Genomic DNA, 12804 nt, shown 5'->3' with positions numbered 1-12804 from the left:
ACCAATGCTGTACAGTTTACAACCCCTGATCGAAGGACACTCACTCGGGCGAGCTTGCTTGGCGAGTCCTTGCCTCTTTCTTTCAGAGAGTTGAGGATCTTTGAGGAATGGCTGTGCCACTTGGCCTCTGGAGCAGGAAGAAAATGAAAGAAGGCAGTGAGGAAAGGAGGGCTGTGGGAAAACAGAGGACTAATGACTAATGACTACAATGGATCTCCACAAAACTCACAAAAAAGGGCACTAAAAACAGTGCAATTTCTCCAGAACTGTCCTTCACGTAGGAAAAGTAACTACTCTTCCAGATCTCTTCTGTAACAGTCACAGAATACCCCAAATGGCTTATGGCTATCCACTTGACATATGTAGAGAAAGGCTCTTAAATGCTACACTGTGCACAGCATGGGAAAGGAAGGGAGCCATTTGGCCACTGACTCTGGCTCACCTGCAGAGCATGCTCTCTCCAGTGTGTGCTCTCTCTCTCGCAACACCTCACCATCTCCCAGCATGCGTTGGGCTTCAGATGAACGTTCATGCAGTGTAGGCGACTGGCTTCTGCAGGAGGAGCAGAGTAGCTAAGGTCAGACTCCATTAACCCTTTAGCATGCAGATTCATATTTAACAGTAGTCTTAAGAATTCATTCACTTAACAAGAATCATATCAGATTCTGATACATGAGCTCTGACTGCACTGTATTTTTAGACTGCATTGACACTAATGGTGCTTTAGGAAATTCAGGGAGAGAATGCTATAGATGTGCTAAGCATTAGGCAGCACAGGAGGTAAAACAGCAATGTCTTGTTTGCGAAAAATGTGTTAAATACAGAAAAGCATGTCAGGTTTACATAACATGTTGTTAAGCATGCACATTGTGTTAAGTGTACAAATTTAAATATGCATCGTAATAAAGGCAATCCTAAAATAAATGCTATTAAAATAACAGTTATTATATACAAAGCAGTGTTTAATCTGGGGTCATTACTCATGATCATTATCTGTACATACTAGTGTTTTTAGGTGAGCAAGTTCTCTGTCTACGCTGCTCGTCATATTCTTTAAGCTCTCCCAGCTCTTTCGTAACATGTGACCTCGCAAGTTCAGAAAGCATGCCACATGTTTCAGAGCTTTTAACCTGGACTTTAAAACAGATTCAGATTTTGTGAATAACTGAAGCTTAGTCACCATGATACATCAGAAATTTGTGAAACCTCAATTATAAGACTTATAAGACATTTGTGAAAAAAAAAAAGAAAACTGATTATGGTCTAGGGCAAAACCCCTTGGTTCTCTCTGAATCACAAGGTCAAACTCTGTTTCAGGAATAGCAGAGTGAGAGAGAGAGTGTGTGTGTGTGTGTTTGTGTGTGTGTGTGTGTGTGTGTGTGTGTGTGTGTGTGTGTGTGTGTGTGCATGCATCTTACCCATCATTTCCTAGCTGTTGGCTCCAAGTGGTGCTACCGCATGGCCCTGGGTCGCTGGACGATGACTGGTTACTGGGTGAGCTACGGTAGTGTTGACTCACCTCTCCCTTACTGCAGGAGATCTGTGGGTTTTCTATATCCTGCATCATTCTTCAGAGATGCATAGAGATCAAAGAGAGAAGAGGGGGAGACAATCTGTAGCAATTAAATCCATTCTCTTCCCATGAATAATAAGCAACCAGCCTGGACTAAACACAACTACTCTTAAGATACTGTCACCCCTTCAGAAGCACCAGTAATAGATGAGGCTAATACTGGATGGCATATGCAATCCATGAATTTATTTCTGGAAAATGACAGAAATCAGTTGTGATTACATAATTATTGAACACTGTTGCCCTTGACTTGCTCACTGGGGGATTGGACTTGGACATTTGTAAAGCTACTTTGTATCAACATCAGTTGTAAAAAGCACTATATAAATACATTTTGGTTTGATTTGACTGTTAATAGATCAGGTTGGACAGATTTTTTGCAGGTTGTTTTTGCATATAAACTTTTTTACTAAACCTTTAGTAAACAAAGACCTAAGTGTATTACACAGTAAGATTCACTATTTCTACAATGTGTTTTTTGATTTAGATGCATAAAAAATGAAGTGCATGAAAGAAAGCGGGAGGAATCCTCCCTTGCTCATTCACCTTCTACTACATTCCACAGAGTGCAAAGCCTTGCTGGAGAAATTATGTTTCGGTTTTCATGATGTGAACTTGAGCACATCAAATCCCAAATGACTGGGGCGAATGTGTGAATACTGTTCCAATGTAGCAGTCTACCGCTTGACCAACTGCTCACAGCACAATGGTACGACTGAGCTTTTACTGTCTGTCTCACACACATACAAAAACGCCTGTCTGCACACAAAGGACCCCTGCAGTTCTTTGTTAGTTACATACATATAAAATGTTCTTGTGCATTGCTCTGTGGAAATCCCTTCTCTGCATAATGTTCGTTCATTACAGCAATGCTACCAGTGTGTTGGTGAATTAGAAAATAAGTGATTTTTATTTATATTTATATATATATATATATATATATAAAATAAAAGCTTTATTACTACAGTCTCTTTGGTGCTGACCATGACAGACCTTGTATTATGAGAAAGCTCCTTATTGCCACAAATGGAATTTGAATAATAAAAAAAGACTGAGAGGTGGTAAAGTGCTGAGGCAGGAAAATCAGCTTCCATTGTCTTAATTCTATTTTTGTTTTGCATGCAATAAAAAAAGCTGTAGTCAATATTTCAAAATGCATGAAAAATTGACTTCAAACTTCACTGACAGACATTTGATGGCTTCGTAGCGATATCCTTCTGTCCTTCTGAAGGATCAGGTGAATTGGATTATGTGAAAGAACAATTTATATGTAAATGAACATATAATATGAAGACATTTATTGTGAAATTGCATTTCTTATGTTATCTCTCCTTTTTCTTTTTTTCTTTTTTTTGTTGTTTTTGTTTCATGCAGTTTAACTTAATCTATGGCACAATTTTCAAGGCTGGTTCATAAAGATGTATAAACAAAATGGGAGGAACATATTTACAAAAAAGTAGATTTGTGGCAAAATGGTTAAAAGGAGAGGCTAATGAAAATGGAACACCAGACACACAAAGGTGAAAAGAATGAGGAAAGCTAAGGGAATACCTGGAGCCATCATGCGCTTTCCTGTCAAAAGATGTGCTGCGTGGCATGGAGGTCTGGCTGTGTTGGAGAACGGCCTGGCAATGCCCGCGCTCGGGGCCCTGAGTAGGTGAGCCTCGAGAAAGGGGCTGCCCAGCCGGAGTGGTGGGCACCCGGTGCCAGGTGGTATTCCTCCTGAATGGAGTCTTATACTCACAGGGTGTGCCCTCGCTATCCAGTTTGTACTCCACCATGGGAATGCGGTATAGCTCTGAACAACCCCTGAAATAAAAAAGTGCAATTCCCATTTCAGAGGAATTCAGTTATGAAAAGTGGTAACTTTGCTAATCTTAACAAAACAGTATTTAACCAGAGCAGGTCTAATGTAATGTAAGATCACATTAATGTGGGCACTGTTGACTGAAGCACTAAGAAGGTGGGGTAATTCAGTTATGGACAAAGGATGTATATAATTACATGAAAAAGGGAAGTCTAAAGTCATGTTAGCACTTAGGTTAATCAAACATTTTGCCAAAAGCACTGGGGGAGGTGGCAGGGATAATCAATAGAGCCCAAAAAATGAGATTATTCATACAGGTAGTCTTCTAATCCACAGGAAAGAGTTTTAAATTGAGCTTTATTTATCAGCCATTTCCCTATGGTCTCTCTGTCTCTTGGTTTATACCTGACATTGTTGTGTATAAGGAGAGGTACCAGGCTAATGTCTGAAAAGTCCTTTATAAATCTGTAAGGAATGCTACATTATTCAAACAAAAACATTCCCCTCTAGAGTTGTATTTTTTTTCCCCTTTTTAAAATAGAGGAAACCCTTGAAATTCCTGCATCTACACACATGCACAGCCACACAGACACTTACACACAGCTTAGTCTCCATGTCAAAACAAAGGAATGAGAATTGTGCTTGCATGGGCAAGACAGACCTCCCCAGTGGAGGCTGAAATGTCTGCTTAAGCACCATTCTGAGCCTGTTCTGCTCTCCAGGCTACAGTAGCTCTTGAGCCCAGACCTGGGGTTTTCTTATACTATTGTATGCTACAGGTTTGGGCTAAAGGGGCTAAAGGGGTGTTAAATAACTTGGCCATTATATCTTCCTTTTCTGTCTGCTTAACCAGAGAGAATGCTTCTGGGGCCTCAGTTGTACACATTCAGCCTCAAAACCCATCTGGATCCACTCTTGACTAATTTAATGGGGAGGCATATAGAACTGAGGACAAGACATTAGAGAGAATCAGTGCCTGACTGTTTTGGGACATTGACAGCTCAGGTCCCGGTTCATTATGTGTCCAGCCTTGAAAAGACGTACTTTGTTTATGAAAGCTTACCTAATTGAAATGAGCCTAGTTGGATTTCTACAGTTATCACAGATATATAAATGTACACATAGGCACACTTACAAACACATGCACACAGAGACGTGTGTGCACATTCGCATGCACAAACACATGGACACAGATGCACAGCCCATGTTCCACGTGCAGTTGGATACCATGATCATTCAGACATTTAAGAGTACACACAGTGATGACCAGAGAGCAGCCTGCACACAGTGATGACCAGAGAGCAGCCAAACACTAACCTCCTCTTAAGTTAGCGTCATTATACTGAATGACAGTCACAAAAGGCAGGACATTTGTAAATCTATTTAACCTAATTAACCTAATTTAACCTAATTAAAATCTGCAGAGTGGAAGTGCTGAGTAAACCATGATTAGATTTCACTTACTGGGCAGTGGGATATAATAGGTAGTACTGCACAAGAGCTGCACAAATCAAAACAGTAAAAAGCTAAACTAACCTAATTAATTATATACAGGATTTCGCCATATTCACAATTGTTCATCCAGGTGTTTTTTTTTTGTTGTTGTTTTTTTTAACAAATTAAAAGAATGTCAAGGACATCATAAAAACAAATTAAGCACTTAATTAATGGCCTTTTTAGTGAGTCAGCTAACATGGTCATTAAACAGATTAAGCGTGCGTCCCTCAAGCCGTTTTGCCACACATCCTTAACTTTAGTACAGGTTAAAAAAAAGGTCTCAGCTGCTTAAATACTCTCCACGACCGTTTGGCCTCTTTCCTGATCACACAAAGCAATCCATCTCTTGTCTACATTTGCCTGAAATAAGAATTCCCCCCACCCATTGCAGTAAGGAATTGAGAACAAATGGCAACCTGCAGTCTGTCTTCACTAGATTCTGTCTACCTGGTAACTTGAGTTAAACAACATCTATTTCAGTTTTACAAAAGCTCAGTTTTTTGTTAGAATTTGCTTTCCAATTGATTTAAAGACATATTCCCTTCCACGAGAACAGCTTAGAGTTACCATGAAGTAAAATTTTGCAGGAGGGCCAACGCTTGGCTCACACCAAAGAGCTGATGGAAAAGCCAGGAGAAGGAGAGAGAGTGGGGGAACATTCACACCCATAGTCAACCAGTAGTCTCTTAGCTTCAATCAGACCAGAGGTTGCTTTAGAGGTCCAGATTTAGAGGGCTCTTTTCTACCATTGCCTGCCAAGAATCTTTCTCTCTCTCTCTCTCATGAAAACAGAAGCTGCTACAGCATGTCACAAGCATACCATACTGCTAATGTGTCAACAAAATATTTTCATTTCTGTCATTTCTGATTTCAGTCTTCAAAGCTAAGGTGAATAGGCAAATATATTATTTTACTGATTTTAATCAGTATGCTTAGTTAAGCACATTTGTGTTTTTACACATGAACAGGTTAAATTACCTTGATATATATAAGCTTATAAGTTATTGTCATGGTACTTGCAAGAGCATCATCAGTTACTGCTATTAATTACTCATTACATACTCTAAAGAAAAAGGGTGCTATTAAATCAAATGCGTCTCATGCGAGAAAATTTTCATGTTCGTATCTTAAATGTCTTGTATTTTTGTCAGTTTCTATGACTGTGTAACATCAGATTAATCAAACAAATTTACTAAATTGTTCTACTATACTAATAAATAGCACTGTACAAGATTGCACAGCTGTGAGGATTAATAATTAGCATATCTGATGTTTTACAAGGTTAAGTGCCCGTACCACAGGTCCAGAAGTCTTTCATTAAAATATATCACTAGAACAACATAAATGTTGGATACAGAAACTCCTGTATGGTCACAAACACAAAGATATAGTTTAATATGAAATCAGATTTTGAAAGTTCTTGCAAAAGCAAGGCAAGGGAGAAGATTGAGAGAAAAAGTCATGATAAGGGATAGGTGAAATGCACTGTCAGTGTTTCATTGGAGGACGTTACTCTGAATATGGACCATCAATATCAACATCATGAAGTGTAAAGTCACAAGAGCAGAGCTGTAATTGATTAGTTAAAAAAGCCTGGCTTCAAAGAAGAGAACTGCAAATAGTTTGTCAAAAAAACATCCATAGACCTGTGCTGACAGCCATTTTTAGTAACAACTTAGAAGTACCTCTCATTTGTATTGATTGATCACATGGACTCAGGTGGGAGTACGCTCGGGGTGTTTGTTGCTACTGCTTCTCGCCGGATCTTTTACTTTTTGCTGCTATGTTTTTCTTTCACAGACAATCATTTGATTATTTTTCTTTTTTTTTGGTTTATGTTCTGTGTGGGTGTGTCTCAACCTTACCTGCCTTCCTGCTGCGAGCTCTCTCCCTACTAACCTTCACTTTGGCTGCCTCTTTATTGGGTGAGTTTTTAACCACTCTTTGAAGTTGTTGGCTGTCAGCACCTGGATATGTTTGGTTGCAAAGTGTGTCCTTGCTGTTCTTGGGCTGGTTGTTGATTGGTATAGCAGGATGGCTAACGTAGCATGGTACACAGGTCCGAGTCGCACTGGCCACGGCTTTTTCTACCGATGTGGACTGTGTCAATAAAGATCTGCCATGATCTTTTTTGGTTGTATGCAGTAGCTTTTTTTCCATTTTTTGCCTTGGAGTGTTCATGGCTGGCCTACCTGCCTGTTACTACTGGGCTATGCTGCTCCAATACACGCCATTACAACTCCGCAGGTTCTGTCCCCCCTATCACCTGGACATTTCCACCTACATTCTATGCCAGTCACTTGGCACTGCTCACCACCCCCGTTATATTCCTACAGACCTCTGTTCTCTACTTACCACTCATCTGAGTCTGCTATTCCTGTTTTCTGGACAAATGGATGACACCAACAAGTCCCCCCTCCTGCGCCCAGAGAATTAACTTTGATTTTCTTTGCCCTCTCCCTCGCACCGTCTCCCAGCCCCCTTGGGAAAACTAAACAACTAATAAACTTAACTTTGCATTGCTAAACTGTCGCTCCCTCACGGATAAAGCCTCCATATGCCACGATCTTATTATGCAAAACAAAGTTGACTTATTCTCTCTTATTGAGACTTGGCAGCAACCTGAGGAGTACTTACATCTCAATTTACAAACACCCAGTGCCCATAATTATTTGGCTAAGCCCAGAACCCAGGGAAAAGGTGGTGGTCTATAATAACACTCTTAATGTTTCTGCCTGTACCTTTCATGAGGTAACCTCATTTGAATATTTGGTGTTGAAGCTAACTGTTTCCTTACCATTACTGTTTTTGTTAATATAATATAATAACCACCCAGAACATCTTCAGACTTTCTGTCAGAATTCAGTGAACTCACTCTGGCCAGTGCATTCCTATCCATGCTTGAATTCCTATCCGTGCTTGAGTATTTTTCTCTCACTCAACATATTGATTTTTCTACCTACTCTCATGGTCACACATTAGATTTAATCTGCTCTTCTGTCTTAGATGGATCGCTAGTTGGTATCTCTGATCATAAACTTATTGAAGCCATTGCTACCCTCAGTCCACCAAGTCCCTCATCTTTTTCCATAATATCAAAGCTGTTGACACTCTGAATTTCTCTGCTCACCTCTACTCCTCTCCCCTGATGTCTGTTTCAAAACTGTCCTCTCGTGATATATTCTCTCTCTATATATAACATTTCCATCTCTGAGCTACTTGAACAGGTAGCACCTCTCAAGTCCAGGCAGGTTCCCTCTGGTTGTTGTTCTCCATGGTTTACCCCTGAGTTACATACCCTGAAAACCAAAAGGTCGGCGCCTTGAACACCTCTATAAGATAACTGGTCTCACTGTTTATAAAGTAGCCTATTCTGACCATATGCTCAATTATAGGTCAGCTCTAAATACTGCCCGCTCACACCATTTCCTCTATCAATGGTCCCAGACATAAGCCCAAAACTCTCTTTTCCACTATTAAGAAGATCCTTCAGCCTCCATCTTCCTCTTTATCTGGTGCTGTTGAACAATGCAAAGGTTTTCTTAGATTCTTTAATGAAAAAAAATAACCAAAATTAACCAGCTTTTTCCATCTGCTCTCCCTACATCCAATTATGGGGACACCCTTCTCACCCCTGCTTCCCTAATCTCGGAGATTATAACAAAATCTAATTCCTCTCCCTGACAACTTGATCCTGCCCCCACTACTCTTCTTAAGAAGTGTCCTTCTGCTATTTCTACTCCCATCTGTCATCTGATTAATGCATCCCTTACTTCAGGTTGTGTTCCTTCAGCTCTCAAAACCTCAGCTATCACTCCCATTCTTATAAAACCTTGATTAAATGCTGCACTTCTTGATCTTTCCAGCCCATTTCCAATCTCCCCTTTCTGGCCATGGTATTAGAAAACGTTGTAGTTTCTCAACTGCGGTCTTTCTTAAATACACAGGCTCTATTTGAACCTTCTCAATTTGGTTTCCATCCTATGCACAGCACTAAGACAGCCCTCTTACATGATCTAAATGATCTTCTTCTCTCTGCTGATTCTGGTGACCTGAGTATTCTCCTCCTTCTAGATTTAAGTTCTGCATTTGACACAATTAATCATAACGTACTCATTGCCCGTCTCTCAACCACTGACATTACTAACACGGTTCTTGAATGGTTCTCACCCTATATTTCTAATAGAACACATTATGTTGTTTTAGGTAAACACAAATTGCGCATTGCTACTGTCACTCAAGGTGTTCCCCAGGGATCTGTCCTTGGCCCTCTCCTGTTCATTATCTATATGCTACCCCTTGCTCAGATTATCCGCAGGCATGGTCTTCATTTCCACTGTTATGCGGATGACACTCAGATCTATATTAACACCAAGGCTAACACATGCCCAACCACCTCCTGGTTTACTCTCCTGTATCCAAGATGTCAAGCAGTAGATAAACATAAACTTCTTAAAACTCAATTCTGATCAAACAGAATTTCTACTTATTGGCCTGAATTCCAAAATATCAAAATTCTCCAATCTTAAATTATATCTGGACGGTATCTTAATCAGTTCCTTATCCACGGTTAGGAAACGTGGTGTACTCTTTGACTTTTCTCTCTCTTTTGAACCCTATGTCAAGTCCCTGGTCAAAATGCCCTTTTTCACCTGTGTAATATTGCTAGGCTTAGGCCCATGCTCTCCACACATGATGCTCAGACCTTGGTTCATGCCTTCATCACCTTCATCAATCATCTTGATTACTGTAACTCTCTTCATTGGCATCCCTAACAAAACCATCTGCTCACTTCAATATGTCCAAAACTCAGCCGCAAGAATCATCTTACATAATCATCTTACATAAAAGAAACCAGTCTACATCACTCCTAAGTCTACATCAACTACGCTGGCTCCCCGTCCCTGGACACATTCAGTTTAAAATCCTCCTCCTTGCATACAAAACTCTGCACAGTCTTGCACCTCCCTATCTAGCTCAACTCTTACACCCTTACTGCCCCACCCATACACTTCAGTCCTCTAATGCAGGCCTCCTCTCCATCCCCAAGTTTAGACTGGTGTCTGTAGGAGGCAGATCATTTAGTATCATGGCCCCAAAACTATAGAACACTTTACCACAATCTCTCCATCTCTGCTCCACACTCTTTCCTTCAAATCTCAACTTAAAACATACCTCTTTTCTTATCCGTATTTGTTAATTATTGTGTTTTGTCAATTTGTCAATTTTATTTTTTTATTGGTTTTTTTTTCTTCACCATCATGGTAAAGAAATTGAACTTATTATTATTAATATCATTATTTGAGCCTTCATTTCTATCTAAGATAGACAAGCAAACTGCAAAAGGCACATCAATAAGATTAGTCCATCAATGGCAAAAACATAATTAATGAGCATTTAAAAATAAGTTAATAATTCACTTTAAAGATGTCTAAAATAATGCAGTGGTTGGGACTTACACACAGTAACTATGGAAGATTTAGAAATTCTATAGTTACTTTAGCACTTATTCACTGAAGGCAAAGGCAAACTCACCTACATTCAACTCCACCTGCAACAACACTCCCATTAATAAAAACATGGCTAGAAAACTGCACATGTGCTGTGTGCAAATGCAAAAATTGATACAGTTCAGCCTTATACACTCTATTATTTTTATTTTTACAAATACTTATATATGTATTATTATTTAGTTTGTGCAATAAGTGCGTACTTTAAGTAGATTAAATCTCTCAGTATAGTAATAAAGGAAAGGGCTCCCAAACTGCATGAATTTAAGATCACCTCCTGCTACTCCTGTGTAAATAAATAGATTTTCTGGGTCAGGCCAATATTAGATCCATAGCTCATTTTATTCTAGATGGACCACTGCATAGCCTTAAAAAAGGCATTAAGGTCTTCATAAATATACTGAAGAAACACACTAAAACAGTAAAAGTGAGATATTAAAGACTTAATTTCTTTCATTTAAGGAACAGAAATTACTTATTCACAGCTTACAACTGGTATTTTGAAGAAGAAAAAAAACTAAAACAACACTAAGGGAGTATAAGGGAGGCCTCTGTTTAAGTAAAAAAAAAAAAAAAAAGTCTAATCTGAAAGAGGTACTGTGCACAGAGGGCATCTTAGAATGCTAGGAGGACAGATAAACTGTGTAAGTCAATGAAGCTTTATCTGTCCAATCAGAAATCACAGTCACAGATAGGCCATTTCCGAGTACTGAAAACAGAGCCTGTAGCATAGCATGCATTAATTGGTACATTGGGTGTGGGCAGACATCTCTTATCCAACGGAGCTGCTCCCAGGTCTTGTTTTGTGCGTCTAGCCATTAGTGAGTCAGGGCCAATCATCTCCCACAAATTCTTTTGTCTTGAGTTAATGGAAGTGGAACTGAAGATGCTGTATTTTTTCCTTTCCTTTTTTAAATGTAAAGCAAGAAGAGACAAATCAAAGGATCTGCAAGATTCTGCACTGGCCTCCAGCCAAAGGCCTGAAAAGAAAAACATGTTTTTTGGCATGTGTGTTCTTGCAAGCATGTGAACCAGTGTGGGTAAGGCTATCCAAGTTACTGGATGAGTGAATCTAATAATGTTCTCAGAATCTAATAATGTGTTGGATCCAGGAGTTCAACAAGATGGTGTAATAAACTACGCCTTTGGGTACAGTAGTGGTTCATTTGATTTGTGTTAGTGCTCGGTGAACTCAGATTATAAGGGTGTCTTTACGCATCATCACATGACTGGCCTAAGAGGATCTCATTATAGTTGACATAACGGAGAACATACTGGAAACATCAGTGCCATGACTGGAGATGATCTGTATGGACAGCAGCCTTTATTTTTTCCTCCTATGCATTCTTGCTCATGATGAAGTAAAGAAACTCCCTTACTATGTAGCCTAACATACTCCATGGCTGTACCATATCAGCTCTTTTGATTAAGCCCTTAAAGTATACAAGAGAACAGGAAAATATATAACACCAACTGACCAAACAAGAGAAAGAATAAAGCCACAAAACTGGTCTGTACAAAGCCAGACAGCACAAAAAGGTTCTATTAATCAAGCACCCCACATTCAGACTGTCAGCAGAAAAACCCATGTTCGTTCTGCCCCAGCCTAGCTGGTGTGATGCCTCACCCACTGAAACACACACTCATTGGTACAAAAGCACTCATCTGTTTTCTGTCAGCCTGTGAGGCAGTAAAGGCACACAGAGATTCAAAAAGACAAACAAACAGGCATGCCACGCACCACTTTATGAGCTTTTATTTTTCAGTGGAATGCTAACAGTAGAAGGATTATAGCAAGCAAACAAGTGGCATGCCAGAGCTCTTCAAGACACTTTAAAGAGCTTCCAGAACACTAGAGAACGTCTGACAGGAACAGGAGTGTTGTAGCTTATCCATACAGTGAGGGGAAAAAAATGGAGAAAGAGGAGAAAGAACTTAGCACCTTCTGGGAGTACCGTCTTCATGAGGCTGGATAATGACCACTTTGACGGTGATGGAAGTGCGCAGCAGGTCAATCATTTGCTCATGGGTGAGTGTGGCCACAGCCACTTTGCAGATCTCTACAAGCCGGCTGCCCTGCCGTAGGCCGGCTTTCCATGCGTAGCCGAAGGCTTCCACGTCGGCCACGATGCCTTCAAAATTCACATGGAAGCCCAGCTGTCCAATGCCATTCCGGCGCAGAGTCATCTCTGTGGTCTCACAGCCCCGGGTCACGACCTAAGACACACACAGACACAGGTACACAGACAGGCAGACATGTGCACACACGGACAAACAAACAGGCAAACAGACAAACAGGCACACGCGAACACAAAAGACGTGCGTGCGCACACACACACATGCACACGCACAAACGCGCGTGCACAAGCACAAGCACATGCATGCACACACACAATGATGGAGGGTTAGAATTCAGC

General features: G+C 40.2%; 1 protein-coding gene across 6 annotated transcripts in view; it reads right to left on the bottom strand.

Moving 5' to 3' along the window:
* LOC113588360 (signal-induced proliferation-associated 1-like protein 2) overlaps positions 1-12804 on the bottom strand; it is an 80359-nt gene that overhangs the window by 20943 nt on the left and 46612 nt on the right. For all 6 annotated transcript variants that reach the window (XM_035531598.1, XM_035531596.1, XM_027027507.2 and 3 more), the window contains exons 9-13: positions 12330-12604; positions 3125-3382; positions 1419-1568; positions 443-552; positions 45-127 (exon numbers count right to left, since the gene is read on the bottom strand). In XM_035531598.1, the coding sequence (XP_035387491.1) occupies positions 45-127; positions 443-552; positions 1419-1568; positions 3125-3382; positions 12330-12604 (876 nt within the window). The remainder of the gene's footprint in view (positions 1-44; positions 128-442; positions 553-1418; positions 1569-3124; positions 3383-12329; positions 12605-12804) is intronic.

Source organism: Electrophorus electricus, chromosome 11 (assembly GCF_013358815.1).
Source record: "Electrophorus electricus isolate fEleEle1 chromosome 11, fEleEle1.pri, whole genome shotgun sequence".
NCBI classification, from domain to species: Eukaryota; Metazoa; Chordata; class Actinopteri; order Gymnotiformes; family Gymnotidae; genus Electrophorus; species Electrophorus electricus.
This window is presented reverse-complemented; position numbering and strand designations above follow the sequence as displayed.